The sequence below is a fragment of the Nuphar pumila genome, chromosome 5 (genome assembly GCF_984573655.1).
Source record: "Nuphar pumila chromosome 5, dmNupPumi1.hap1.1, whole genome shotgun sequence".
Lineage (NCBI taxonomy): Eukaryota > Viridiplantae > Streptophyta > Magnoliopsida > Nymphaeales > Nymphaeaceae > Nuphar > Nuphar pumila.
Genome location: NC_143253.1, coordinates 106,253,943 through 106,280,521, shown reverse-complemented (window position 1 = coordinate 106,280,521; position 26,579 = coordinate 106,253,943). Strand labels below are relative to the sequence as shown.

General features: G+C 38.2%; 1 protein-coding gene across 1 annotated transcript in view; it reads right to left on the bottom strand.

The window, feature by feature from the left end:
* Positions 1–573: 573 nt before the first annotated feature.
* Positions 574–26,579, bottom strand: part of EMB1345 (Transducin/WD40 repeat-like superfamily protein) — a 94,462-nt gene continuing 68,456 nt past the window's right edge. The window contains exons 9-11 of the mRNA XM_090006320.1: positions 1,571–1,654; positions 1,388–1,470; positions 574–872 (exon numbers count right to left, since the gene is read on the bottom strand). Of these exons, the coding sequence (XP_089862446.1) occupies positions 1,399–1,470; positions 1,571–1,654 (156 nt within the window). The 3' untranslated portion in view covers positions 574–872; positions 1,388–1,398. The remainder of the gene's footprint in view (positions 873–1,387; positions 1,471–1,570; positions 1,655–26,579) is intronic.

Here is a 26,579-nt window from a genome sequence, read left to right as displayed (position 1 = left end):
TTTCCTAAGTGGCGTTTATCAAATATGGTAGTTAAGGTTTGTTGGAATTATGATTCTTTCTCTATAAATATAGAGAAGGCTTCGGACAATTCCCAGTTGAGAGTTGAGAATTGAGAATTATTATAAATGTTTCATTTTTTTAATTTTCAGTTAAATTTCCTGCAATTTTCCTGTTTTCTAGTCATTTTATCATATTTTCCTGCTGTTCTCGATTTTGTGTGTAAGAGTGGTGCAACATAAATTTTCTCATAAATCGGGCCCTCCCAGTTTACACCAGGGGCCCATACAATAAATGCAGAAAAACATTACTCTTATCAAAATGGGTTCACATCTCCCCCACTAGGAGAAGCACTGTGGCATATATTTCTAGGGAAAGTAGTTTCCCTTGGGTGGGAGTGTAACAAACGCCCCCATAGCCAGTTGGGTAAAGCTTGTTTACCAAGGGCCTCCTGGCCATAGCAGCATCCATGCTATTGCGTGCAAGTGCAATTGATGTATGCATTTGACTATCACTGAAGTTAAAGGCTTAAGCCATCAAGATTGACCTTGTAAGCACCAACAGACATTTGCAAATTAACTTTAAAAAAAATTATTTATTGGTCATACCGGTTCAGAAACCTCATCTGTGACCAGCACCTTAAAACGCATGGAGAATTCAGTAAATGTGTGAAGACCCCACTTTGCACTAAAATTGCATCGCAGTGGGCAATTCAATAAAACGTCTCCTGTAACTTTTAACAAATAAAAGCATCACACTTATCCGGAGAATGGAGAAACTATCACCAATATACTCTGACCTGCATCACCATCATATCTTTTTCATCCTCATCTTCCTCATGTGCCAAAAGGATGATAACGAACCGTTGACGACTCTGGAACACGGACAAAAACATTTGATTCAATCAAAGGTACTAACTATGTGCCACCTTTAGGTCTGTTTGGGAGCCTTGAATGGGAGGTGTGTTGCGGTTTCCCCCAGCCCTCTCATGCCCTCTGCTATTTGGGAGCAGTGGTGTTGCCAAAATACTGCATTAAAAATGGAGTCTGAAGCCTGCAGCCCCAACAGCACATTTTAACCCCATTCAGAAGAGGATGGTTTTGGCAACTCCATTCTCAAAACCATATTTTGGCAACACACCAAAATGGTGTTTCCGTCTCGATGCAAGGCTCCCAAACAGAGCTTTAATGGTTGATATAAAGAAGCCGTTTCCATATCCGATGGTACACATGCACTGGCAGTTGTCCCCTTTTCACTCAGTAGATGTGTTGAGGAAAGACAAATTTGTAAATAACTAGAACTTTATTTTATCGTGATCAGTTCTTGTTAAACATAATCTAGGATTATTATACACATGTATACATGGAAAGAGCAAGAAAACAAGCTTACAGGTTGGGGAATTATGGCTCAGCTGTCAATTCCCAAATCTTTACTGTTCCATCGTCACTTGCAGATGCTAGAAGGTGAGGCATCTGCAGATTTCACCATTTTTTAGTAGTATGCAACATTTTATTTGAATTTTGAGATAGAACCGAGAAAAAGATAAAGGACTGGCAAAGGAGAACGCTCTACCTTCGGATGCCACTGCACTGAATTTACATCCATGTCATGGGCCTTCTCTTTCTTCAGCAACAACTTGTATGATGGGTCATCGACCTGCAATTTGAGTATAAGAATGATAAAATAAACAAACCTTGGAAGTGGGCAAAACTGCCTCTAAGAATGGATGAAAATTTAACCACCAATGACAGCATTAAATGGGTACAAATATGTGTCTGTGTGCTGTAAAGAAACACAATAAGAGTGTGTACAATACAAAAGACTGCAAAAACACTAGCCTCCAAGGACAAATACAAAGGGCACACGAGAGACAACAATACAAGCCACAAAAGGGCTGGGAACAGCATAAAAAATAAATAATATTTTATTGATTGAATGCTTGGAAAAGCATACAATATATGGGGGAGAATCCCACACACACACACACATACATACATATATATATATATATATATATATATATATATATATATATATATATATATATATAGGCAATACAACAGAGAAGAAAAGAGGCCAACTATCCGCTGGGCTAGTCCCCTTGGGTTCGCAAGCTTGGACTTCTTCTTTTGTACTATTGTTCGGGAATAGCTTTTTGAAGATGCCCATGTCATCATTATCCTGATTCTATTGTTCTTCATCGACAAACATTTCACCACTTTCGATGTTATCTTGTTTGATATGCTTGAGAACAATACATTCTTCAATTTTGTGGCCCACCGTCCTATGATATTGGCAATATTTAGATGGGTCTTTACCCTTCATCTGTCGTGGGTTTGACACCTCAAGCAACTTCACTAAACCATCTTGGAGTAGAAGATCTAGGACCTATGACCGAGCTTGTTTGAACTTTGTGAACCTTCGGTCCTTGGTCCATTTTGGGTTCCTGCTGTTAAAATATGTAATCTCATATATAATTCTATCTCATATCTCATATGTAATCTTTTTTCTTTTCTTTTCCCTTAACTAGCTTTAGTTAGCCTTAGTTAGGATTTAATTAGAAATTAGGTTTTAGTTTAGATTTTGGACCTTTTTTAGCCATCTCCTTTTTGACTAGTCAAAAAGCACTTTTTGACTAAAGTCAAAAAACACTTTTTGAGAGAGTCGTTGGACTCCCAACGGCTCTAAATAGAGTTGTTGGGAGTCCAACAACTCCCTTGATGGCTCCTTCCTCTTCCTCTATAAATATGGGGTATTGTCCCCATGTAATGTATTCAAGTGTGTGGGATTTTCTCCCAAATTAATGAAGTTTATTTTTTTCTATTCATTTTGTATACCCTTTTTCGGGTATTGTGTATGAACCCTAGAGGTTCTTGTGCTTAAGCTCTCTTTATGAACCCTTATGGTTCTTGTAATCTCTTTGTGAGCATTTCTTGAGAAATATTTTGGTTGTGGGTTACATTTTCGCCAATCAAAAGTTTTGTTTTTTGTGCATTGAAAAGCGTGTCATTCAAGTTTCTTTCAAAAGAGTGAAGTCGCCTTGAAGGAGTGGTCGTGTGAAGACTTAGAAGCTTGGAGGACTACTTATTTTTCACTATTTTGTGGTAGAATATCCTCTTCTTTATTTTTTTAAGTTTTGCCTTTTTTTCTCTCCCTTTTCTTCTCGTTCACAAGTTTGTAAAATGGATGACAATGATAATGTCACCATTGAGCCCATAAAACTCAATGATTCAAATTATGTAACATGGGCTTCAATCATGAAGCACCTTATATAGGAGAAAAGATTATGGGGATTAGTGGATGAAACTGATGAGAAACTTAAACTAATTCTCACCAAAGAAGAAGGAGAAAAAGAAATACCTCTCTCGGAGGTAGAAAATGTTAAAGCTATTTCCATGTATGAAAAAAAGTGGAAAGAATGAAGAATGGGACATGCCAAAATCATGTCTATCAAGTGTTGACATAAAGAAGTGTTCAAGCCTAGCGAAATTTGAATACGCCAATGATGCGTGAGGTTACCTTAAGATAATGTACTCTCTCAAGGATATTGCCCACATATGCAATCTTCAAGAAAAAATCTGTAACATGGTTCAAGGGGACAAGAGCATTAGAGAATATTACAATAGCATGTCCGAGTTATGAGAAGAATTAGCCCTCCTCGAACCAAAGTGGCATTGTCCACATGATATAGAGTTTCGCCAAAATCAAGTGAATGCAGAGCATTTCTTTCAATTTATCAATGGTTTGAGATCGGAATTTGAGTCAACCAAATCTGCTCTTCTCCATCGAGGTAAAGTACCTTCCATCGAAGATACAATAGAAGAATTGAGCATGGAAGAGAACAAACTCAAGAAAAGAATTTCTAAAGGTGATGATGATTCAGTCTTAGCAGTATCTAGACCGAGAGATCATGTTCGACCATATAAACCTCCACATGTTGGGAAGACTAATGATGAAAAATACGGAAGCGAGTTTGAAAGAAGAAAAGTCATTTGCAATTATTGCCGTGAACCGAGACACGTCAAGACGTACTGTCCAAAATTAAAAAGACCTTATGAAAAGAAAGCTGCTACAGTTGAATCTCCGCAAGAATCAAATGAGACATCCATTGGGAATATGTCTCTAACTCAATTGGTGGAGGCGCTTCAACTTCTTCTAAAAGGAGCTTTTTCATCTACTGGAGCTGCTGTCGCTTCCGTCGGCATATCCGATCCCGGTAAATCTCTTTGGCTTCTTGACTCTGGAACTTATTTTCATATGACACCCAAAATAAAATTGTTATCACAATGTCATAACTCAAGTTGATCAAATATTTTTACTGCAGACGGAACAACTCTTGAGATTAAGGGAATAAGATGTTTTGAAAATACTTCTCAAAATTCTAAAGGATTTTGTATTCTAAAAACTTAATCTAAATCTTTTATCAGTTTCTCAATTAACTGACCATGGGTGCAACGTTTTCTTCACTTCTCGTGATTGTAAAGTACAGGATCACCCGTCAAGGAAGCTGATTGGGGAAGGTCATAGAGAAGGAGGCTTGTACTACATGGATTTTTTGGAAATACCCAAGAATACACTATGTTGTAATGTTCAAAAGTTAGATTTGGATCTTTGGCACAAAAGATTTGGGCATCCTTGTATATCCAAGATTTAGTTTTTTCTAAACATGGAAAATTTTTATAATTTTGAAGCTTTCACATGTGAAAAATGTATTCTTGGAAAAATGAAAAGACTACCTTTTCAAGAAAGAACCTTTGTTTCTACACGACCACTTGAGTTGATACATTCCGATATTTGGGGTCCCGCATTTGTTATATCAAAGGGTGACTTTATGTATTATATGATTTTTGTAGACGACTTTACACGATACACTTGGATTTATTTTCTTAAACATAAATCTGAAGTTTTCTCTTATTTTCAAATATTTCACAATATGGTCAAAAATCAGTTTAAAGAGGATATTTCAATATTTCGCACTGATTCAGGAGAAGAATTTTTATCAAAAGAATTTAAAGATTATTTGAACCTATATAGAATTTCACATCAAAAATCATGTCCTTACTCCTCAACAAAATGGTTTAGCTGAAAAAAAACATAGGCACATTATAGAAACAACAAGAACACTTCTAATTACACATCAAGTATCAAAAATTTTCTTGGTTGAAGCAACTTTAAGTGTTGTTTATCTTATCAATAGAATGCTTTCTTCCTCGATAAACAATGTCTCTCCAACTGAAAAACTTTATAAGCAAACTCCAAATTACTTTAGGTTGAGGGTATTCGGGTGCAAATGTTTTGTGTTCACAGATAAGGATGATGTGTTTCGATTTTAAAAATAGCAAACTATATGTCTCAAGAAATGTATCTTTTTTGGAAAATGAAGGTTCCTTTGAAAATAAAGATTCTACGAAAATAGATGACTACTCTTTTTATTGGACCTAGTTCCAAGGAGTAATGAAAGTGATATCGATCAAGATGATCAAAATGATATCACTAACACAGAACCAGTTAATAGCAACCAAGATTGTATTCAATATTCTAGACGAGGAAACTTAGAAAGACCATGTGCCTTTGAAAAATACACAAAGGAACAAGACCCTGTGTCTTCAACTGGAAAATCCACTAGAATCTCAAGTCTCTGAAAAATTTGTGTCATATGAGTCTTTTTCACCAAAGTATCAAGCCTACATCGCCTTAATTCATTCTTATAAAGAATCTTCCAATTATGCTGAATGGGTCAAAGCTATGGAAATTAAATTAGAAGCTTTAGAAAAAGCAAACACCTGGACCATTCAAGATATCCCACCCAATAAAAAACCTATTGGATGTTGGTGGGTGTACAAAGTTAAGACCAAGAGTGATGGCATTCTTGAGAGATTCAAAGCTCGGTTAGTTGCCAAAGGTTATTCCCAAGAATATAGAATAGATTATGAAGAAACCTTTGCTCCAGTAGCTAGAATGATCACTGTTAGAATCTTGATAGCTCTTACTTCTATAAAGAAATGACATATTTTTCAAATGGATGTTAAGAATGTGTTTCTAAATAAAAGTTTAGCTGAAGAATTATACATGAATCCACCACCAGGAATTAATGTCCTTAAAGGGAAAACTCTTCGCTTAAATAAGGCTTTGTATGGTCTCAAACAAGCTCCGAAAGCTTGGTATGATAAGTTTAGTAAAGTTATGCTTGATTTTGGTTTTCAATCTTGTCTTACTGACACAACATTGTTTGTTAAAAATTCTGATGCAGCTATTATTATTCTTCTTCTCTATATTGACGACATGATCATCACCGAAAGTGATAAACAGGAAGTTTACAATATTAAAAAGTTTCTTAAAACATATTTTGAAATGAGTGATTTAGGTTTTTTGAAATACTTTATTGGTATTGAAGTTGTATACTCTTCTAGAGGATATTTACTAACTCAATCTAAGTTTGCCTTAGAAATTGTTGTTAGGTCAGGTATTTCAGATGAAAGACACGTTGACACTCCCGAAGTTGTAAATGTCAAAATAAAGATTGATGATGGAGAATCGCTTGAGAATCCTACTCCTTATAAACAACTCGTTGGGGCACTATCATATCTTTCTATTACAATACTTGACATTACACATGTTGTTCATACAACAAGTCAATTTCAGCATGCTCCAACTTCTGTTCATATGGAAGCAGTTTTGCGTATTATTAGATATATTAAAAATTCTATTTTTCGAAGACTATTTTTGTCTGCTTCTTCTAACCTAGAACTAATTGCTTATACTGATACAGATTAGGGAGGTGATCCCAATGACCGCCACTCAACTACTGGTTTTTGTATCTTCTTAAGTGAATCTTTGGTCCCATGGGGATGCAAGAAGCAACAAAAAGTCTTTCTCTCATCAACAGAGGCTAAATACAGGGGCAATGACTACAACCACTATGGAATTAGTCTGGCTTCGATGCCTACTCTCCAATATGGGAGTAAAAAATACAGGAGCATCAAATCTCTGTTGTGACAACAAAAGCTCTATTTATATTGCCAGCAATCAGACGTTCCATGAACGCACTAAGCATATAGAGATTGATTGTCACTATGTAAGAAGAATTTCTATGTGGCACTATCAATCTTCCCTACATCTCATCAGAATATTAATTGGCAGACTTCCTTACCAAACCTCTCGCTGCTCTTCGATTTCACTTTCTTTTAGACAAACTTTCGATTATCCAACCATAAGTTTGAGGGAGAGTGTTAAAATATGTAATCTCATGTGTAATTCTATCTTATATGTAATCTTTTTTCTTTTCTTTTCCCTTAACTAGCTTTAGTTAGCCTTAGTTAGGATTTAATTAGAAATTAGGTTTTAGTTTAGATTTTGGACCTTTTTTTGTAACGCTCCAAAATTTCAACTTGTGATTTCGAAAACATTATCGAAAAACCTTTCAAAGATTTAAAGTTTTCACTTTTAAAAGCGACAGCGGAAGACATTTAGAAAGGAGCACAAGTTAACAAATCTTGGGTACGTTAGCTGAAAATCCATCATTTCACATGAATAACTACTTAAAGGAATTGAGAAAATAAAGCAATAGATCATTAATAAAATCTAGAGTTTATTACAAAATGAGGATTTTCCTAATGTCCAATAATCTAAAGAAAACTCCAAAACTCAGAGCCAAGACGCCAGCAAAAAGAAGAGAAATCTTGAGCCATGATGCACCACGCCATCAGCCGCCTGTGAAGTCCTACTCATCACCTGCTCATGAAATGGGTCAATTTCATAACAAACAAGTAGGTGCACAAATAAACAATATAGAATAAAATGAAGCAAGACACTCATGAGATAAACAGTTTATTACAATTGTAATCTATTCTAGCAAGTGTAACATATGCAAAGAGCTATTGTTTGAAACAGGTATATCGACAACATTTCAAGCAGTATAAGTCTCAATCATCTACAACTATTTAAAAAGATATTTTTTAAGTTTTGATATTAACTGGCCTGTGGGTACGCACAAACGCGAAACGTAGAAACAGCCGAGTCTGATCCGGGGGTTTATTATGTCAGGTGTTTTTCATTAACCCGGATGACTGACTGAGTCCGCTCTTAAGGGGACGATAAGTGACCAAGAGAGTAAATCCCCAAAGGCATTCGTGGCCCATGAATGCATCCAACTTCTGCAGAAGTACCTGAGAGTTACCATCTAGGATAATTTATGATAATCTCAATTCCCCTAACTTCGATGACTGGGGAAGCCGAGTCTTTTGCCCGTAGGGTGGTTGTTAACAACCTGTCCATCGGAGTTTTTGTACCATCCATCCTCTCCCTTGATGAACCGTGAAGGTCGAATGGGCACGACGGGGGTTTCTTAACCGCCGTCCCATTCTACATGCTCTGGTCTGTTAGGCCCACTCGAGCATCTTGCCTGTGAAGGCGAGTTGTCACCATTTATGTGATCTTAGCATTATGCTATATGCACGCTTCGAGGTTGCCACAACCTCATTATCCAAACATCGTAACACCCAGGGGACGTACTTGTCCAAAAGTACGATCGTACATACCTAGAGGTACGACTACGATGAGAGGGCAACATTTAATATCCTGTGATTCTTTTAATCCATACATAACATATATTGCTCTTTGAGCATTTGGCATATGGAGGCCGACATTATTTTATTTATATCAATAAAGTGTTGATTGTCCACTTCGAGGTACTCCATGACCTCTCGTACTATTTGTACCATACTTGTCTTAAGGTCCGGTTACGATAGCAAATTCGTGGGTTTCTCGATGGATAACCCATCACAGTATTTCATAAAATCAGTAATATACTTGGCATGCTCAAATACTAAGAAACAAGAAGTCTCAGACAAGTCTTGGGATCGCTGTGGATCCAATCATTTCTTTCGAGTAACGGCCTCGGGGTACCAATAATTGCATTTAGCAACGCATACTAGATCACAAGCTTTATAAGCAGGAATTCATTCTCGAGGAGTCAACCTTGCACAAGGAAACACCTTCTCTCGAACTTTTAGTGCTTGTACACAATTTCGCACCTTTCCATAAAGGGGCAAAATGTGGTACGTGCACCTGCACACCCTACAAGGCTTGCCTGAGGGTGGCAACAAGATTTATCAGGCAATAACCAGTAACTTACAACAGTAAACAAGGACAAAAATACAGTAATAGGATCTCTCTAGAAATGAGTCTACCCATACAACATACATCAAGTGTGTAATTTCAAAAGAATAAGGATGAGGAAACGCAAAACAGACAATCACAAGTTAAGTAACCCTACAGGTAAGCATGTATGCAAAATAAACTATTCTATCTCAGAATCCTTATATTTTATTTCATTCATACAAAATCCTCATGCGACTTTCCCTTACCTCGGGATGTTGTGTAGCTGTATATGTCTAAGAGTGTCGGGCTGCGGAGCGCGAACGGGACCCGTTGCGTAAATCTGCAAAAGTGTGAAATATTCAATTATGCTATATAATTAATAGTGCAACGGGGGCATGGGTAGGATCCCTACCAAACGAGTAAGCCCTTGCTGGCCTGCCAAAAGAACTGAGGATGGCAGGGGACCTCAACCACTTCCTGACTTAACAGCAAATGGCAGGGGGGCCTCGGCCCCTGCCTGCCAAAACAGCGAATGGCAGGGGCCTCGGCCCCTGCCTGACAAAGTAACGTATGGCAGGGGCCTCAGCCCCTGCCTGACAAACATTAAATGGCAGGGGCCTCGGCCCCTACTTGACGAAACAACCAACGATAGGGGTCTTGGCCCCTGCCTCAAGAAGCAACAAATGGCAGGGGCCGAGGCCCCTGCCTGACAAGACAAAACAGTAGACGGCAGGGGCTGATGCCCCTGCCTAACGAAACGATGAATGGCAGGGGCCCGACCCCTGCCTGACAGCACATCGACGAATAGGGGGTGGAAAGAGCATGGCAGGGACCTCGCCCCCCCCCCCTGCCAGCCTCCAGGCAGCGTAAAGAAGAGAATAGGAGGCGGGGGGGGGGGGGGGGCAGAGGTCGTCAGCCCCCCTGCCAGACCTTTAACGACCATCAGAGAGAGAGACCGGGGCGACAGGAGCCACCAACCTCCTGCCGACCCCTTGGCAGGTCACAGAGGAGTAAGGACGGCAGGGGCTGCCAACCCTCAAGCAGGCCCCAAAGGAGAGGGGGTGACAGGGGGACAACCGACCTCCCGTCGGTCGTCCGATCACCCACAAGGGAGAGAGGGTGTCGCAGGGGCCATTGCCCCCCCTGCCGGCACTCTGGCGAACCTCCAGAGAAAGAGAGAAGGTTTAGAAGACGGGGGGAGGTACGTATGTAATGAAATATGCGGAAAAACAAAGAGTGCGTTAAGCACTTGCAACATCCACTAATGAACAAATAAAAGGGCTAACACCCAAACCCACAAGAGACAACACAACATAAAAATATAAATGTCTCTTATTGAAAAGAGAGAGAGCTCTCAAGAGTAAAGAATACAAGAGAGGTTCACCCCTATATATACACAAAAAATGAGAGGAGGGGTGGCCTTAGGCCTTAAAAGGAGAGCCACCTAGGGGGCTCCCCATGGAGTCGTTGGGGGCCCCATCGACTCCATGGTGGGGCCCCTTATGTGGCTAAAAATAAAAAACAAAAAATATAAAAATAAAGTGCAAAATAATTACAAAAAGAAAAACAAAATAACAAGTACCCCTATCGGGTACTTGTGAAATGTCTAAAATACCCCTAGTGGGTATATTTAGACAATATATATATAAATATATATAGATTATATATGTATTTTAACACCCTCCCTCAAGCTTTACGGGGATATGACCGAAAGCTTGTTAAGAAGAAACAAGAAACGAGGAGCAGCAAGGGCTTTAATGAAGAAGTCCGCCAACTGGTACTCGGATGTGACGTAAGGAAGTGTTATGGTTCCTCTTAGGGATTCATCACGTACGTAATGGCAGTCCATCTCAATATGCTTAGTACGCTCGTGGAAGGTGTGATTGCTTGCGATATAAATTGCGCTTTTGTTGTCACAACACATCTTTGAAGGAGTAGAGATGACAATGCCCATATAACTGAGAAGACTTCTTAGCCATACAAGTTCCATGGTTGTAGTGGTCATAGCACGATATTCCGCTTTCGTTGAGGACAATGATACTTTGTGCTGCTTCTTACATCTCCAAGAAATCATCGAGTCACCTAAGAAAACACAGAAACCCGTAGTTGAGACTCGGTCATTGGGATTTCCTCCCCAATCCGCATCAGTATAAGCAATTAAACCAAGTGATGAGGAGGAGGAAAGAAAAACTCCCTTAGTTATGGTGTTTTTGATGTATCTGACGATCCTTAAGACTACACTCATGTGCACGGTTGTAGGTGCATGTTGAAACTGACTGACTGAGTGGATGACATGAGCTATGTCTGGCCGAGTGATGGATAAGTAGGTTAGCGATCCAACAAGTTGCCGATAGGAAGTAGGATCCTCGAGAGGTGTTCCATCTTCCAATCTTAACTTCGCATTGATGACTTCAGGGGTTTCTATCTTCTTATCATCGGAGATACCAAACTTGGAACAAATGTCAGCAACAAGTTTCATCTGAGAGAGAATGTACCCTCGAGGAGAGTACACCACTTCAATTCTTAAAAAATATCTTAAGAAACCAAGGTCAGACATGTCAAAATTTTCTTTTAAAACTTTCTTAATATCATTAATTCCTTGCTCATCACTTCCAGTGATGATCATATCATCAACATAAAGTAGTAAAATAACTACTGAAGACCCTGCATTTTTCACAAACAAAGCAGTGTTAGTATAACATGAACGAAAATTTAAACTTGTCATTACATTACTAAATCTATTATGCCAAGCCTTTGGGGCTTGTTTTAAACCATATAATGCCTTTTTAAGTTTGAGAATTTTATCTTTACCAATACATACTCCTGGTGGGGGATCTATGTAAACTTCTTCATTTAATTTGCCATTTAAGAATGCATTCTTAACATCTAGTTGATAGATAGGTCATTTTTTGACCGACGCAATGGCGATAAGAGTCCTAACACTAGTCATCCTAGCTACAGGTGCGAAGGTTTCTTCATAATCTATACCATATTCTTGAGCATATCCTTTAGCTACTAACCGGACTTTATAACGTTCTAATGAACCATCACTTTTAGTTTTAATTTTGAAGACCCATCTACATCCAATAGATTTCTTTCCAGTGGGTAACGAAGTTATTTCCCAAGTTTTTGCCTTTTCAAGGGCACTAAGCTCTAAGTTCATGGCTTCAACCCATTGAGGAATGTTTTTGGCCTCATTATAGTGTGAAGGTTCATGAAAAGAGTGCAATGCAATTAGACACGCTCTATACCTAGGAGTTAGGGACTCATAGGAAACAAACCTATTAGGAGGATTGGAGATTCGACCAGATCTCCTTAAAGAGGTTTCTTCTATGTTGGATCCTTGAGATTATTTTTCTAAGGCGCTCATTTGAGCTTGTTGACCACGCCTAACATAGGTTTGGATTGGTCTATCACTTTCATCTGCAACATTGTCAAGAGGAATATCCTCTAGGTCATTTAAAGACTCATTAGAGATTTCCTCTTCTTGAGGAGTCTTTCTTGAGAGAGAAGATCAAATAAAAAAGCATATTCACTTTCGTCAATATCTTTAGTTTTCATAAAACCATTTTCATTTTCCAAAAAGGTTACATCTTTGGATACATAGAGTTTGTTATTTTTCAAGTCAAAACATCTAAAACCCTTTTGATTTTCTCCATATCCCAAGAAAACACATTCAATAGCTTTAGGAGATAATTTGTCCCTTTTATGTGTAAGGACAAAACATTTACACCCAAAAATTCTTAATCTATTGAAATCGGGTGTTCTTTCAAATAGTTTTTCATATGAAGATGTATTTTGTAAGGATGAAGATATCATTCTATTTATTAAGTAAGTTGAGGTTAAGGCCGCTTCGGCCCAAAAACTCTTTGGAATTTCCTTGGAAATAAGAAGTGTCCTAGTAGTTTCCATGATGTGTCTATGCTTTCTTTCGGCCAAGCCGTTTTGTTGGGGAGTCCTAGGACACGATCTTTGATGACAAATTTCATTCACTTCTAAATAATTTTGAAATTCATTTGATAAATATTTTTCACCCGAATCGGATCTAAGAGTAGAGATATTACTTGAAAATTGATTTTTAACTATCATATGAATTTTTTTGAAGAAGTCAAAGACTTCGGATTTTAAATTGAGAAAGTAGATCCACACATACCTAGTGTAGTCATCAATGAAAGTAACGTAATAGGAGTACCCTCCTTTAGACATGATCGGGGAAGGACCCCAAACGTTCGAATGGACTAGCTCAAAAGGTCTTTTGAACACAAAAGTTCGGTTTAAAAAATAAGTGGATTTCATTTTGCCAAAAATACAATTCTTGCAAACAAAATGTTTCTCATTACAAAATTTCTTTCCAAATGGAAAGGAGTACATTTTTTAGAAACTTGGATGTCCAAGTCTTTGATGCCAAATTTCAATATTTTTATCTTGGACATGGTTACAAAAAGAGTTGGTGGGGAGTTTTAAGTTGCTCATATAATAGAGATCTCCCCTCCTATGGCCTTGCCCAATCTGCTTCCCGGACCGGAGATCCTGTATAGAGCAATCCTTAGTTGAGAAAGAGATTTCACATCCATGATCACATATTTGAGCAACAGAGAGAAGATTTAAATTAAGTTGAGGTACAACTCTCACGTTTGGCACAAAGAAATCTTTGGAAAAGTTTAAAGTTCAAAAACTTTTTACTTGTAAAGATGTACCATCGGCAGTTGAAACATAGGAGTTTTTATAGTTATTACACAAATCGGAAAGCTCATTTTCAAGCGGGGTCATATGAAAGGAAGCTCCAGAGTCAAGGATCAAAGAAGACATACCTGGAGGAGAGGAAGAAGCTATGGCGGCACCCGAGGTTGATGGTATCTTGAGTAGAGTTTGTAGTGCTTTCGATAGTTGAGCAAGAGAAAAAGATTCTTTCCCTTTGATGGTTTCCTCTTTCTTTTGAGTAGCTTCTTCAACGGAAGCAACCTTATTTTTAGGTGCTTCATTCAACTTAGGGCAATTAGGTCTTATATGACCCGGTTCTTGACAATGATGGCAAATGGTTTTTCTATAGTTGCCATTAAAATTATTTTGCCTTCCAAAATGTGGAGGTTTGTAAGGTTTCATATGGTTGCCGGATTTTGATACGGCCTCATTTAATCATGCCAAGACGAGTTTCTTGGCATATTTCGGCTATGGCATCTTCCAAGGGAAGAGGCTTAGATCTATGTGTAATGAAAAGAGGCGGAAGCACCAATAGAGCAAGTGTCACTCTTTAAGAGTGATCACTAGAGCCAAGAACACAAACACCGAATGTGCACACACAAAAACTCTCAAATATGGAAATGACTTAAAGTCATAAGTTGGATATTATTGAAGAAAGGAAGAGAGGGGTATAAAACCCATACATAAGAAGGAGAACACCTCCTCTATTTATAGAGGAGGGAGGCACTAAAGAAGAGACTACAAGGGGGCTCCCTTGTAGTCGTTGGGAGCTCCAACGGTCAGAAATCTGACCGTTGGGGCCCCAACGACTACAAGAGTGGGGCCCCTTGTGGTCATGCTAAAGAAAGAAAATAAAAAACAAAAAAAGGAAAAAGTAAAAGGGAAAAAGAGAAAAGATAAAAAAGTACATTGACTGAATTACAAGAATACCCCTATCAGGTATTTCAATAAAATAGAATATGTATATATATACATATATGTATACATATACTTATATATATACGGATGTATATATATATATAAGTATATGTATATATATATATATATATATATATATATATATATATATATATATTTTAACACGCCCCCTCAAACTTTACGGGGAGAAGACCGAAAGTTTGCTAAGGAGAAACATGAATCGTGGAGTTGGGAGCGCCTTGGTGAAGAAGTCAGCTAGTTGATGCTCTGAAGTAACATATGGTAATGAGATAGTCCCTCTGAGGTATTCGTCTCGAACATAATGGCAGTCCATTTCAATATGCTTGGTCCGCTCATGAAAGGTGTGATTACTATCAATGTATATCGCACTTTTGTTGTCACAGCAGAGCTTGGTGGGAGTGAAAATGGGGACGCCCATGTCAGCAAGGAGACTTCTGAGCCATACGATTTTCATAGTTGTCATTGCCATGGCCCGATATTCAGCTTCAGTGGATGACAGTGAAACCTTCTGCTGCTTCTTGCATCTCCACGAAATGAGGGATTCACCTAAAAAAATACAAAGACCCGTTATTGAGATCCGATCATTGGGATTTCCTCCCCAGTCAGCATCAGTAAAAGCAGTTAAGTCAAGAGAGGAGGAAGAGGATAAGAAGAGTCCCTTAGATATAGTATTTTTGATATATCTGACAATTCTCAATACGGCTGCCATATGAACCGAAGTAGGTGCATGCTGAAACTGGCTTACTGCATGAACCACATGAGCTATGTCTGGACGTGTGATGGATAGATAGGTGAGAGATCCGATTAATTGACGGTAGGGGGTTGGATCCTCAAGAAGAACACCATCTTCAAGTCTCAGTTTTGCATTAATGACTTCGGGAGTCTCAACTTTCTTTTCATCAGATATTCCTGATTTGGCACAAATTTCTGCAGCTAATTTCATCTGAGATAAGATGTATCCTCGCGGGGAATAAGCCACTTCGATCCCTAAGAAATATCTCAAATAACCAAGGTCAGACATATCAAAAGTTTCTTTTAACATGGACTTTACATCATTTACTCCCTTTTTGTCACTCCCAGTAATGATCATATCATCAACATACAACAGAAGCATAATAATGGAGTCACCTGTCCTTTTAACAAAAAGAGCAGTGTCAGTATAACAAGAAGAAAATCCTAAATTTATTAATACGTTACTAAACCTATCATACCAAGCTTTAGGTGTTTGCTTAAGACCATATAAAGCCTTTTTTAATTTCAAAATTTTTCCATTTAAATCCATATCTAGAGGCGGTTCCATATACACTTCTTCGTTTAAATTACCATTCAAAAAGGCATTTTTGACATCAAGTTGAAAGATTGGTCATTTTTTAACTGCGGCTATAGCAATAAGAGCTCAAACACTAGTCATTCGAGCAACGGGGGCAAAGGTTTCATCATAATCTACCCCATACTCTTGGGCATATCCCTTGGCTACCAACCTAGCCTTATATCTTTCCAATGAACCATCACTCTTAGTTTTTACTTTAAAAACCCATCTGCATCCAATGGGTTTCTTGCCATTGGGAGGATCAATGATTTCCCAAGTTTGTGCCTTTTTAAGAGCATTAAGTTCAAGTTGCATAGCTTCATTCCAATGAGCATATTGCTTAGCATCATTGTAATGAGATGGTTCATGAAAAGAGTGAAGAGCAAGTAGGCATGCTCGAAAGTTAGGCGAAAAAGAATCATAAGAAACAAATCTATTTGGTATTTTGGAAATCCGATTTGATCTTCTTTGAGAAGTCTCTTCGATGGACTCATTTTGGGAAAAATTTTCAAGGGCACAAGGAGGATTCCTTTCATTCCTTCTAGAGTAGACTTGAATTTGTCTTGAAACATTTTCTTCTAAGTTTTGATCATCGCTTGGATGTTCAACAAGATCTTCACTATTAGGATCAAAATGATCATCTATGATGTTTTCTTTAGGCAATAAGTCAAATAAGAATGAATAATCAATATTTTCATTCGGTTGGTGCGAAAAACCACTTTCCTCTTCAAGGAATGTGACATCTTTAGAGATATAAAGCTTGTTTTTAAGTATGTCGAAACATCGATACCCCTTTTGTTTTTCGCCATATCCTAGAAAAATACATTCAATAGCCCTAGGGGAAAGTTTATCATTCTTGTGAGTTAAAACAAAACATTTACATCCAAAAATTCTTAGTCTTTTATAATCGGGAGACATATTGTAAAGTTTTTCAAATGGAGAAAGATTTTTCAAAGAGGACGAAGGAGTTCTATTAATAAGATATGTAGAGGTTAGAACCGCTTCGGCCCAAAAGGATTTTGGAATATTTCTTGAGATTAATAACGTTCTTGTAGTCTCTATTATGTGCCTATGCTTTCTTTCCGCAAGTCCATTTTGTTGCGGAGTGTTGGGGCAAGAACGTTGGTGGAAAATTCCATTTTCTTTCAAATAGTTTCGAAAATCATTGGACATATATTCGCCTCCCGAATCGGATCTAAGAATAGATAGATTTCCCAAAAATTGGTTTTTGACCATTGCATGAAATTCTTTAAAGAAGGAAAAAACTTCGGATTTGCGACTTAGGAAGTAAATCCACGTGAATCGAGTAAAATCATCAATAAATACCACATAATACGAAAAACCTCCTTTAGACAAAATAGGGGAAGGTCCCCATACATCGGAATGAATAAGTTCAAATGGCCGAGTGGTAAAGTAACTTCTTTGTGGAAATAGAATAGCTTTAGATTTCCCAAAAATGCAATCTTTACAAGTCATGTGATTGTCTTTACAAGTATTGTTCAAAAACAGAAAAAAAGACATTTTTACAAATTTTGGATGGCCAAGTCTCTCATGCCATATTCTAATACTTTTGTCTTTTACAAGATTGCACGATGGCTTAGATGGAAGAGTCAAAAAATCCATAAAGTAGAGGTCACCCCTTCTATGGCCTTGCCCAATCAGCTTCCCTGACTGGAGATCCTGCACGGTGCAATCCTTAGGTGAGAAAGAGACTTGGCATCCATGATCGGTGATTTGAGATACGGAAAAAAGATTCAAATTTATTTTAGGAACGATTCTTACTTTAGGAACAAAAAAGTTTTTAAAATCAAGTGATCCAATACTTTCAATTTTTAGTGATGTACCATCGGCCGTTGAAACACAAGAAGATATAGGTTCGGGAAAAATATTTGAAAGATAATTTTTATGAGATGTCATATGAAAAGAAGCACCGGAGTCTAGTATCCACATACCTGGAGGAGATGAAGAGTAGGCAATGGCGGCCCCGGATGTTGAAGGAGAAGTCTTGAGAAGATGTTGGAGAACTTTAGAGATGTGATTTAGAGTTTCTTTGATATCTCCTTCTTTGGTACTTTCTTCCTTCTTCGGAGAAGTTTCCCCAACCGCGGCAACCTTTCCTTTGAGTTTTGGACAAGCCAGTCTAATGTGACCCGGTTCATTACAATAATGGCATATTATTCCCCTTCTAGGCCCATTATTATTTTTGTTAAAATGGGGAGGTCTATACGCTTTAACATTTGATCCGGGCCTAGTAACGGCCAAAACTTCATCACTCTTGATGCTTAAGCCAAGTCGAGTTTCTTCTTGACATATCTCGGCGAGGACATCTTCAATAGGTAAGGCTTTGCTACTATGGAGAAGAGATGCCCTTACTTGTTCAAGCTCCGGGCGAAGACCATGAAGAAATTGAAAGAAATGTTCTTTTTCAATTTGTTCCCTCCTTAATTCAATATCTTCCGGAGCCACCCACTTAGGCTCAAGAAGAGCAAGTTCATCCCAAAGGAGAGTTAAAGAGCTAAAATAGTCACGGACACTCATGTCCATTTGTTTGGTGGAACGGATTTTTTCTTGACAAAAAAATTGTCGAGCAAGATCCTTTTGGGTATACATACCCTTAAGGAAAAACCAAGCCTCATTTGCCCTTCTAAATTTGGCTATATTAGCACAATTTTTAAGGTCAACATTGTTCATAAACCATGCCAAGATTTTGGCATGGTTACTTTCCCAATCCTCAATTTTGGATTGATGATCATTAATAGCTTTGATGCGCTCATCGCCATCTAAAGCTTTTTCAACTTCATTTTCGATCTTGGTGAGAACAAGAGAGGGTTCGGGAGTAGTTCCCATAACAAAACCCCAAAGTTTCTTACCTCTAAGATGATTTTCCATAGCGGAGGCCCACATGAGATAGTTGGACCCATTTAGCTTGAAAGAAAGCTCCACTTTAGAGTCACGTTCCATCGGCACCAACAAGTCCTTCATTTCTTCAAAAAAAATGAGTCACACGTTCCAAAGAAAAGGCCAATCACCAACCGAGCTCTGATACCATGTAATGAAAAGAGGCAGAAGCACCAATAGAGCAAGTGTCATTCTTTAAGAGTGATCACTAGAGCCAAAAACACAAACACCGAATGTGCACACACAAAAACTCTCAAATATGGAAATGACTTAAAGTCATAAGTTGGATATTATTGAAGAAAGGAAGAGAGGGGTATAAAACCCATACATAAGAAGGAGAACACCTCCTCTATTTATAGAGGAGGGAGGCACTAAAGAAGAGACTACAAGGGGGCTCCCTTGTAGTCGTTGGGAGCTCCAACGGTCAGAAATCTGACCATTGGGGCCCCAACGACTACAAGAGTGGGGCCCCTTGTGGTCATCCTAAAGAAAGAAAATAAAAAACAAAAAAAGGAAAAAGTAAAAGGGAAAAAGAAAAAAGATAAAAAAAGTACATTGACTGCAGTGTTGTTAAAAGCGCGCCTCAAGGCGCAAAAAGCGCTCCTCGCCTCGAGGCGAGACCCTTTTCGCCTTGAGGCGCACGTAAAAAGCGCAACAGCCTCAAGGCGTACGCCTCATGCGCCTTGAGGCGAGGCGCGCCTCAAAGTGAGGCGCGCATTAAACATCGGATGGCCCGGACCTGAGTTCGACCCGGATCCGGGCCCGTATTCTCGAAAGATCGAGAACCTGTGTCTTTAAAAAAGACACAGGTGCTTCGGGGCAAGGGAAAGCCCTCGCCCCTTCTCTCTCCACTCCGTCCCCTTTCGTCCACCGCCACTGCTCGCCGCCGGCCACCACTCGCCGATCACCGCCTCTGCTGAGAAGGGATCACTCGCCGTGCGACCACTCGCCGCCGGCACTGCTGTCGCCGGCCACCACTCGCCGTCGGCCACCACCCGTCGCCAATCATCGTTTTCCTTCAGGTATGGCTTTTTCGTTTTTTTTTTATTAACCAGGGCGTATCTAGGGGGGGCAGGACTGGGCTGTAGCCCAGTCCTGCCTCCCGAAACAGTTAATTTTTTATTTTTTTTTTAAAAGCCCAGTCTTACCCCAACCCTGATTCCATATGAAATAGATTTTTATCCATTTTTGTAGCTCAGCCCTGACTGCAGCAAATAGTTTGATTTGTCCATATGAAATAGATTTTTATTAATAATTGTAGCCATTTTTTGTCCATATGACTGCGGTCCCTTGTTTTCCTTTTTTGTCCATATAACTGTAGCGATGATGATTTCTTGGTGTGCAATCAAATATGCGATGTCCTGAATTGTTTAAGCATGCATTGATTTGGTTTTTCGTCAATAATGCTTGCTTACTTGAGGCATATGAGAGAGAGAGAGAGAGAGCCTGGACATCTTGTGCAGAATACAGTCCAGAAATTAATTCCTTGTTGCTAAATTTGCATATTTTATTATTCTTTTGAAAAGCATCATTTGCTTTTCATGGTGGCGAATATCAATCTGCTTTGAAAAGAAAGGAACTGAAAAGGCTCTTATGGAACTTGTATCCCTTGTCATGTTGGTGGTCACTTCAGCGCAACTTCTCTTGAAGATAAAAGTTGGACATAAAGGAGCAGTTGTATGGTTATTTCAATCAGTTTCTGATGTATAGGAGCCCACCCGACCTACATTTTGGAAATAAATTTGTTGAATGAAACAATAAAAAGCAACTTTTTCTTCAAACTGACTATTTAAGGATCTCTCAAGATGCTATTAGGTCTATCTAGATGTTGATCCATAGGATATTTTACACTATAACCCATTTTAATTGAATTAATTTGTGATTTTTATTGGCTCACATCTTTGAGTATGAAAACCGTCTCAGTTTTGAGTGCTTTTACAATAGGATAATGAAGCAAACTAAAACAGATTGTGGGGTTGTAGGTTTCTTTTCACTACTGTGTAAACTGAGATAGAACACACAATTGAAATATTCAAACATAATGGTGACCTCTGTTTAGCATATTCAATATATGTTTTTTTTTTCCGGCATTTTCACAATTTCTTGGGGTTGATCTCCGGAGTTGGTTGGTGTTTTCTTTTTGTTTTTGAGAAGAAATCTGGGATCCAAACCACCTCCACTCTATCTCTACTATGTGTGTGTGTGGCTATAAGTGTGCATTATTGAATGAACTTTGAGACCCAATTAAAAAACTGACCTAATTATATTTATTATTTTTTTTCTCGTCAATTATGTTTTTTTCTAGGATTCGTATATAGCTTATACACCAAGATTGTCTATTTTGCATTTGTTTTCATGTAATGTGGTCAGCAGAATGCATGATGTTAATATATATTTTGTGTTATGTATTTTTGCAGTTGAAAAATGGCAAAAGATGTAGGATGGGATCATGGAGTTAAAGTTCCAAATCCTACTAAAGATCCCAAACTTGTAGGACATGTAATTTGCAATTACTGTCATAAACAGACTACAGGAGGCATCTATAGGCTAAAACATCACTTAGCTGGCACAAAACATGGTGTAAGCATGTGCGAAACGGTTCCACCTGACGTGAAAAGATTTTTTCAGAATCATCTAAAGGATCAGAGGCTAAAGAAAGAAGAGTTAGAGCAAACCAAGTTGAATATCGGGAGAAGTGTTTATTTTGGATCATCAACCGGCGATAATGTGAATAAAGAAGCTAGTAGATCAGGTAGTGATGCAAAAACAAGTGCAGCTGGTCCTATGGACCTTTTTGTGAACAAAGAAGCACGGCAAACCACAATAAACACTGCTTTCAAAAGGGATGAAAGAAAAAATGCATGTCGTGCCATTGGTAGATTTTTTTATGTAAATGCCTTATCATTTAATCTTTGCAACAGTCCATATTTTGGTGCAATGGTAGAAGCTATTGCAAATTATGGGCGAGGGTTCAAACCACCTTCTTATCATGAGATCAGAACGTGGATTTTGAAGGACGAGGTAGATTGTACTCATGAAATTTTGAAAGAGTTCAAACAAGAGTGGCCAAAGGTTGGTTGCAGTATTATGGCAGATGGTTGGACAGATGGGAAAGGAAGAAACTTAATTAATTTTCTTGTGAACAGCTCATCTGGGACAATATTTTTGAAGTCCGTTGACATCAGCGACATGGAAAAAACTGGTGCAAATTTGTGTCAGTTGTTTAAAGAAGTTGTTAAAGAAGTTGGTGAAAGTAATGTGGTGCAATTCATTACAGATAATGCACCAAATTATGTGGCAGCTGGAAATATGTTAACAGCAGGAAAAACATGTTTTTGGACACCATGTGCAGCCCACTGCTTGGATCTTATGTTAGAAGATATTGGAAAGATATCAATTTTTAAAGATACAGTGAAAAAGGCAAAAAAAATTACAAGATACATTTATAGTCATGCATGGGTATTAAATTTAATGAGAAAATTCACAAAGAAGAAAGAACTTCTGCGTCCAACCGTCACTCGTTTTGCCACAACATATCTTACACTTCATAGTATTGGATGTTATAAGAAAGAGTTAAAGTCGATGTTCTTATCTTCAAATTTTAGAACATCTAATTACTATAAGAAATCTGATGCTAAGAACATTTCTTGTATTGTTCTTAATGATCATAAGTTTTGGGCTGCCATATCATATGCAATTAAAGCTACACTACCTCTCGTCAAAGTGTTGCGACTCGTTGATGCAGACGAACCTGCTATGGGATTTTTGTATGAGGCAATGGATAGAGCGAAGGAGGAAATTGCTTCAAACCTTGACAATGTCCAAAGAAAATATAAACCTATTTGGGATATCATTGATAGACGATGGGACTTGCAACTTCATAAGCCTTTGCATGCAGCTGCCTATTATTTAAATCCACATTTTCATTATGCTGACAACTTCAACCCTGATGGAGAAGTTATGGGTGACTTTTATGATTGTGTTGAAAAATTAGTTTCTAATGCAAATATTCGGTTGAAAATTACAACACAAATCGATGCATTTAAAAAGGCAAATGGCTTGTTTGGCAGAGAGGCAGCTGTTACAACAAGAAAATTAAAAAGTCCTGGTAAGTTTGCAATTATGTTGTTATTTGTCAATATTTTTTTATGTTTTTGTTAATTATGACATTCTTAATGTTTTTATCAATTTTTTATTATTTTATTTGAATGCAACTGATTGGTGGAGTTTATTTGGGCACAAAAATCCTGAGTTGATGAATTTTGCAATTCGAATTTTAAGTTTGACATGCAGTGCATCGGGCTGTGAGAGGAATTGGAGTACTTTCTCATTGGTTTGTGACTTTGTATTTTATTTTTGAAATACATTTTTATATTTTAATTATCTTATATTTGATTATCAATGATTTGAAATTATAGGTGCATACAAAACGAAGGAATAGACTTGAACAAGAGAAGATGAATGCATTGGTTTTTGTAATGTACAATATGAAATTAAGAGAGAGAAATATGAAGAGGAGGGCTACCAAAGACCCTATATGTCTAGATCATATAGACTCAGACGATGAGTGGATTGTGGAGAAGGAAGATCCAGTGTTGCCAAGTGATCCCAATTGGTTGGAGGATTCATGGTTGGATCCGAACTTCGACATAAATGCCATTGAGCATGTTCCTATTGAAAAAGTCACTTCACCTCATGTTTCATAAAGTGGTTCTAGGCAAGACATGTCTTCAAGAGATCGAGGTAAAGTTATATTCCTTTTACCTAGCTATGAATATAAATGTATTTTTTTAATTACATAACCTAAATATTTAATACATGTTTTTTTATTGAAGGAAAAAGAAAAGCAAAAGAAGTAATTGAGGACGTGGATGAAGAAAGTGTAGATGATGAAGAGTCAGAGAATGAAGATGAAGAAGAACCTATTTATATGGATTCTTCAGATGATGATATTGAAGACTTAAATATTGATGATGACGAGACACAACAAGAGCCTAGGCCCTAATTCATATCATAGAGCTATTGGCCATTTATATGTTTTTTGGGACTTTCAGTTGTAATTGTGAATGTTAACACTCTCATTTTGAAGAATTCTGGACAAATACATTAACATTTGGTTGTTAATGTTAACATGCATTTTTTAATTATGACATGATGTTGTTAGTGCTAATATGCATTTTGTTGTTAATGTTAGTTTTTTATTGAATGAATGCTCATATTTATGCAATTAGATACTTATATAGATCAAGTTGTTGCATTAATGCTACTTTTACATATTAATCTCATATTTTTTTCGTATTTATTTGAGATTTTTTATTTCGTGTTGGTTGGCGCTTCATCAATAAAGCATTTCTTATTTATTTATAATTTTAGATCATTTTTATAGTTTTTTTTAAGTTTAAAAAAAAAATTTTTGAGGCTTACGCTTTGGGCCTCGAGGCTTATGCCTTGCCTCAGATTTTGGTGGAGCGCCTCGCTACGCCTCAACGCTTTTAACAACACTGATTGACTGAATTACAAGAATACCCCTATCGGGTATTTCAATAAAATAGAATATGTATATATATACATATATGTATACATATACTTATATATATATATATATTTTAACACTATGAAGAAGGGAAGATCTAACTTGTTCATATTCGGGCCTAAGCCCATGTAAAAATTGAAAAAAGTGCTCTTTTTCCATTTGTTCTCTCCTTAATTCCACACCCACACTAGAAACCCACTTTGGTTCTAGTAAGGATAGTTCATCCCATAAGGGTCCAAGAGTACTAAAGTAATCCCTTACACTCATTTCCCCTTGCTTGATAGTCTGGATTTTTTCTTGAAGAAAGAATTGACGAGCAAGGTCTTTTTGAGTAAACATACCTTTCATAAAGAACCATGCTTCGTTAGCCATCCGAAATTTAGCAATGTTGGCGCAAATCTTGAGCTCCACATTGTTCATGAACCAAGCAAGAATCTTGGCATGCTTACTTTCCCAATCTTCTACTTTAGATTGGTGATCTTCAATGGCCTTCATGCGGGCATTTCCTTCAAGAGCTTTTTCTTGATCACCATCCATCTTAGTTAGTTGGAGTTGTGGTTCCGGAATGGTGCTCATAACGTATCCCCAAAGTTTTTTACCTTTGAGGTTGTTCTCCATGACGACGGCCCACATCATGTAGTTTGAACCATTGAGCTTGAAGGAGAGATCAATCTTTTGTTCTCCTTCCATTTAATCACTCACAAGAGGGAAAACGAAGAGAGATATAACAAGAAAAAAATATAGCTACACAACAAGCTATATTAAGAAGAAGAGCATACACAAGGCTCTGATACCATGTAATGAAATATGCGGAAAAACAAAGAGTGCGTTAAGCACTTGCAACATCCACTAATGAATAAATAAAAGGGCTAACACCCAAACCCACAAGAGACAACACAACATAAAAATATAAATGTCTCTTATTGAAAAGAGAGAGAGCTCTCAAGAGTAAAGAATACAAGAGGGGTTCACCCCTATATATACACAAAAAAGGAGAGGAGGGGTGGCCTTAGGCCTTAAAAGGAGAGCCACCTAGGGGGCTCCCCATGGAGTCGTTGGGAGCCCCCAACGGTCACAAATGTGACCATTGGGGGCCCCATCAACTCCATGGTGGGGCCCCTTATGTGGCTAAAAATAAAAAACAAAAAATATAAAAATAAAGTGCAAAATAATTACAAAAAGAAAAACAAAATAACAAGTACCCCTATCGGGTACTTGTGAAATGTCTAAATAACCCCTAGTGGGTATATTTAGACAATATATATATATATATAGATTACATATGTATTTTAACAACGTACCTAGGAGAAGATCGACGACGATGGTGGCGACGACGGCGTCGTTCGAACCAGAGGGAGGAGGCGTCGAGGTTCGCAAGGGGCGTCAGTGCGAGGAGGAGGAGGCTCGAGAGGGAGGTGTGCCTCCCCTTGCCCTCCTGCGATGCTCTTAAGAGCTCAGGGGGGCGATAATCGGGGAAACCCTCAAGGGGTTTCCCTTATCCAGTCGAGGAGGGGGGAAAGGAGCGATGCGTGCGGGTGCGACGCACAGGGGAAAGGGTTTTCTTAAATACCCTTTTTCCTGTGTCGGGTTTTAAAACCCTAACGAGGATGGGCCCGGGTCGGGTCTGGACCTGACCTGGCCCAGTTCCGATAATAAATTTTTTTTAAACCATGGGTTTTAGATTTTTAGCCATCTCCTTTTTTACTTGTCAAAAAACACTTTTTAAGATAGTCGTTGGACTCCCAACGGCTCTAAATAGAGTTGGTGGGAGTCCAACGACTCCCTTGATGGCTCCTTCCTCTTCCTCTATAAATATGGGGTATTGTCTCCTTGTAATGTATTAAAGTGTGGGGGATTTTCTCCCAAATTAATGAAGTTTATTTTTTCCTATTAATTTTGTATACCCTTTTTCGGGTATTGTGTATGAACCCTAGAGGTTCTTGTGATTAAGCTCTCTTTATGAACCCTTATGGTTCGTGTAATCTCTTTGTGAGCATTTCTTAAGAGATATTTTGGTTGTGGGTTACATTTTCTTACACCTGCCATACTCATTTCCATTTGAGTTTTACTTGTTGAGAGCACCTCTCTGGCTGCTTGTCGGC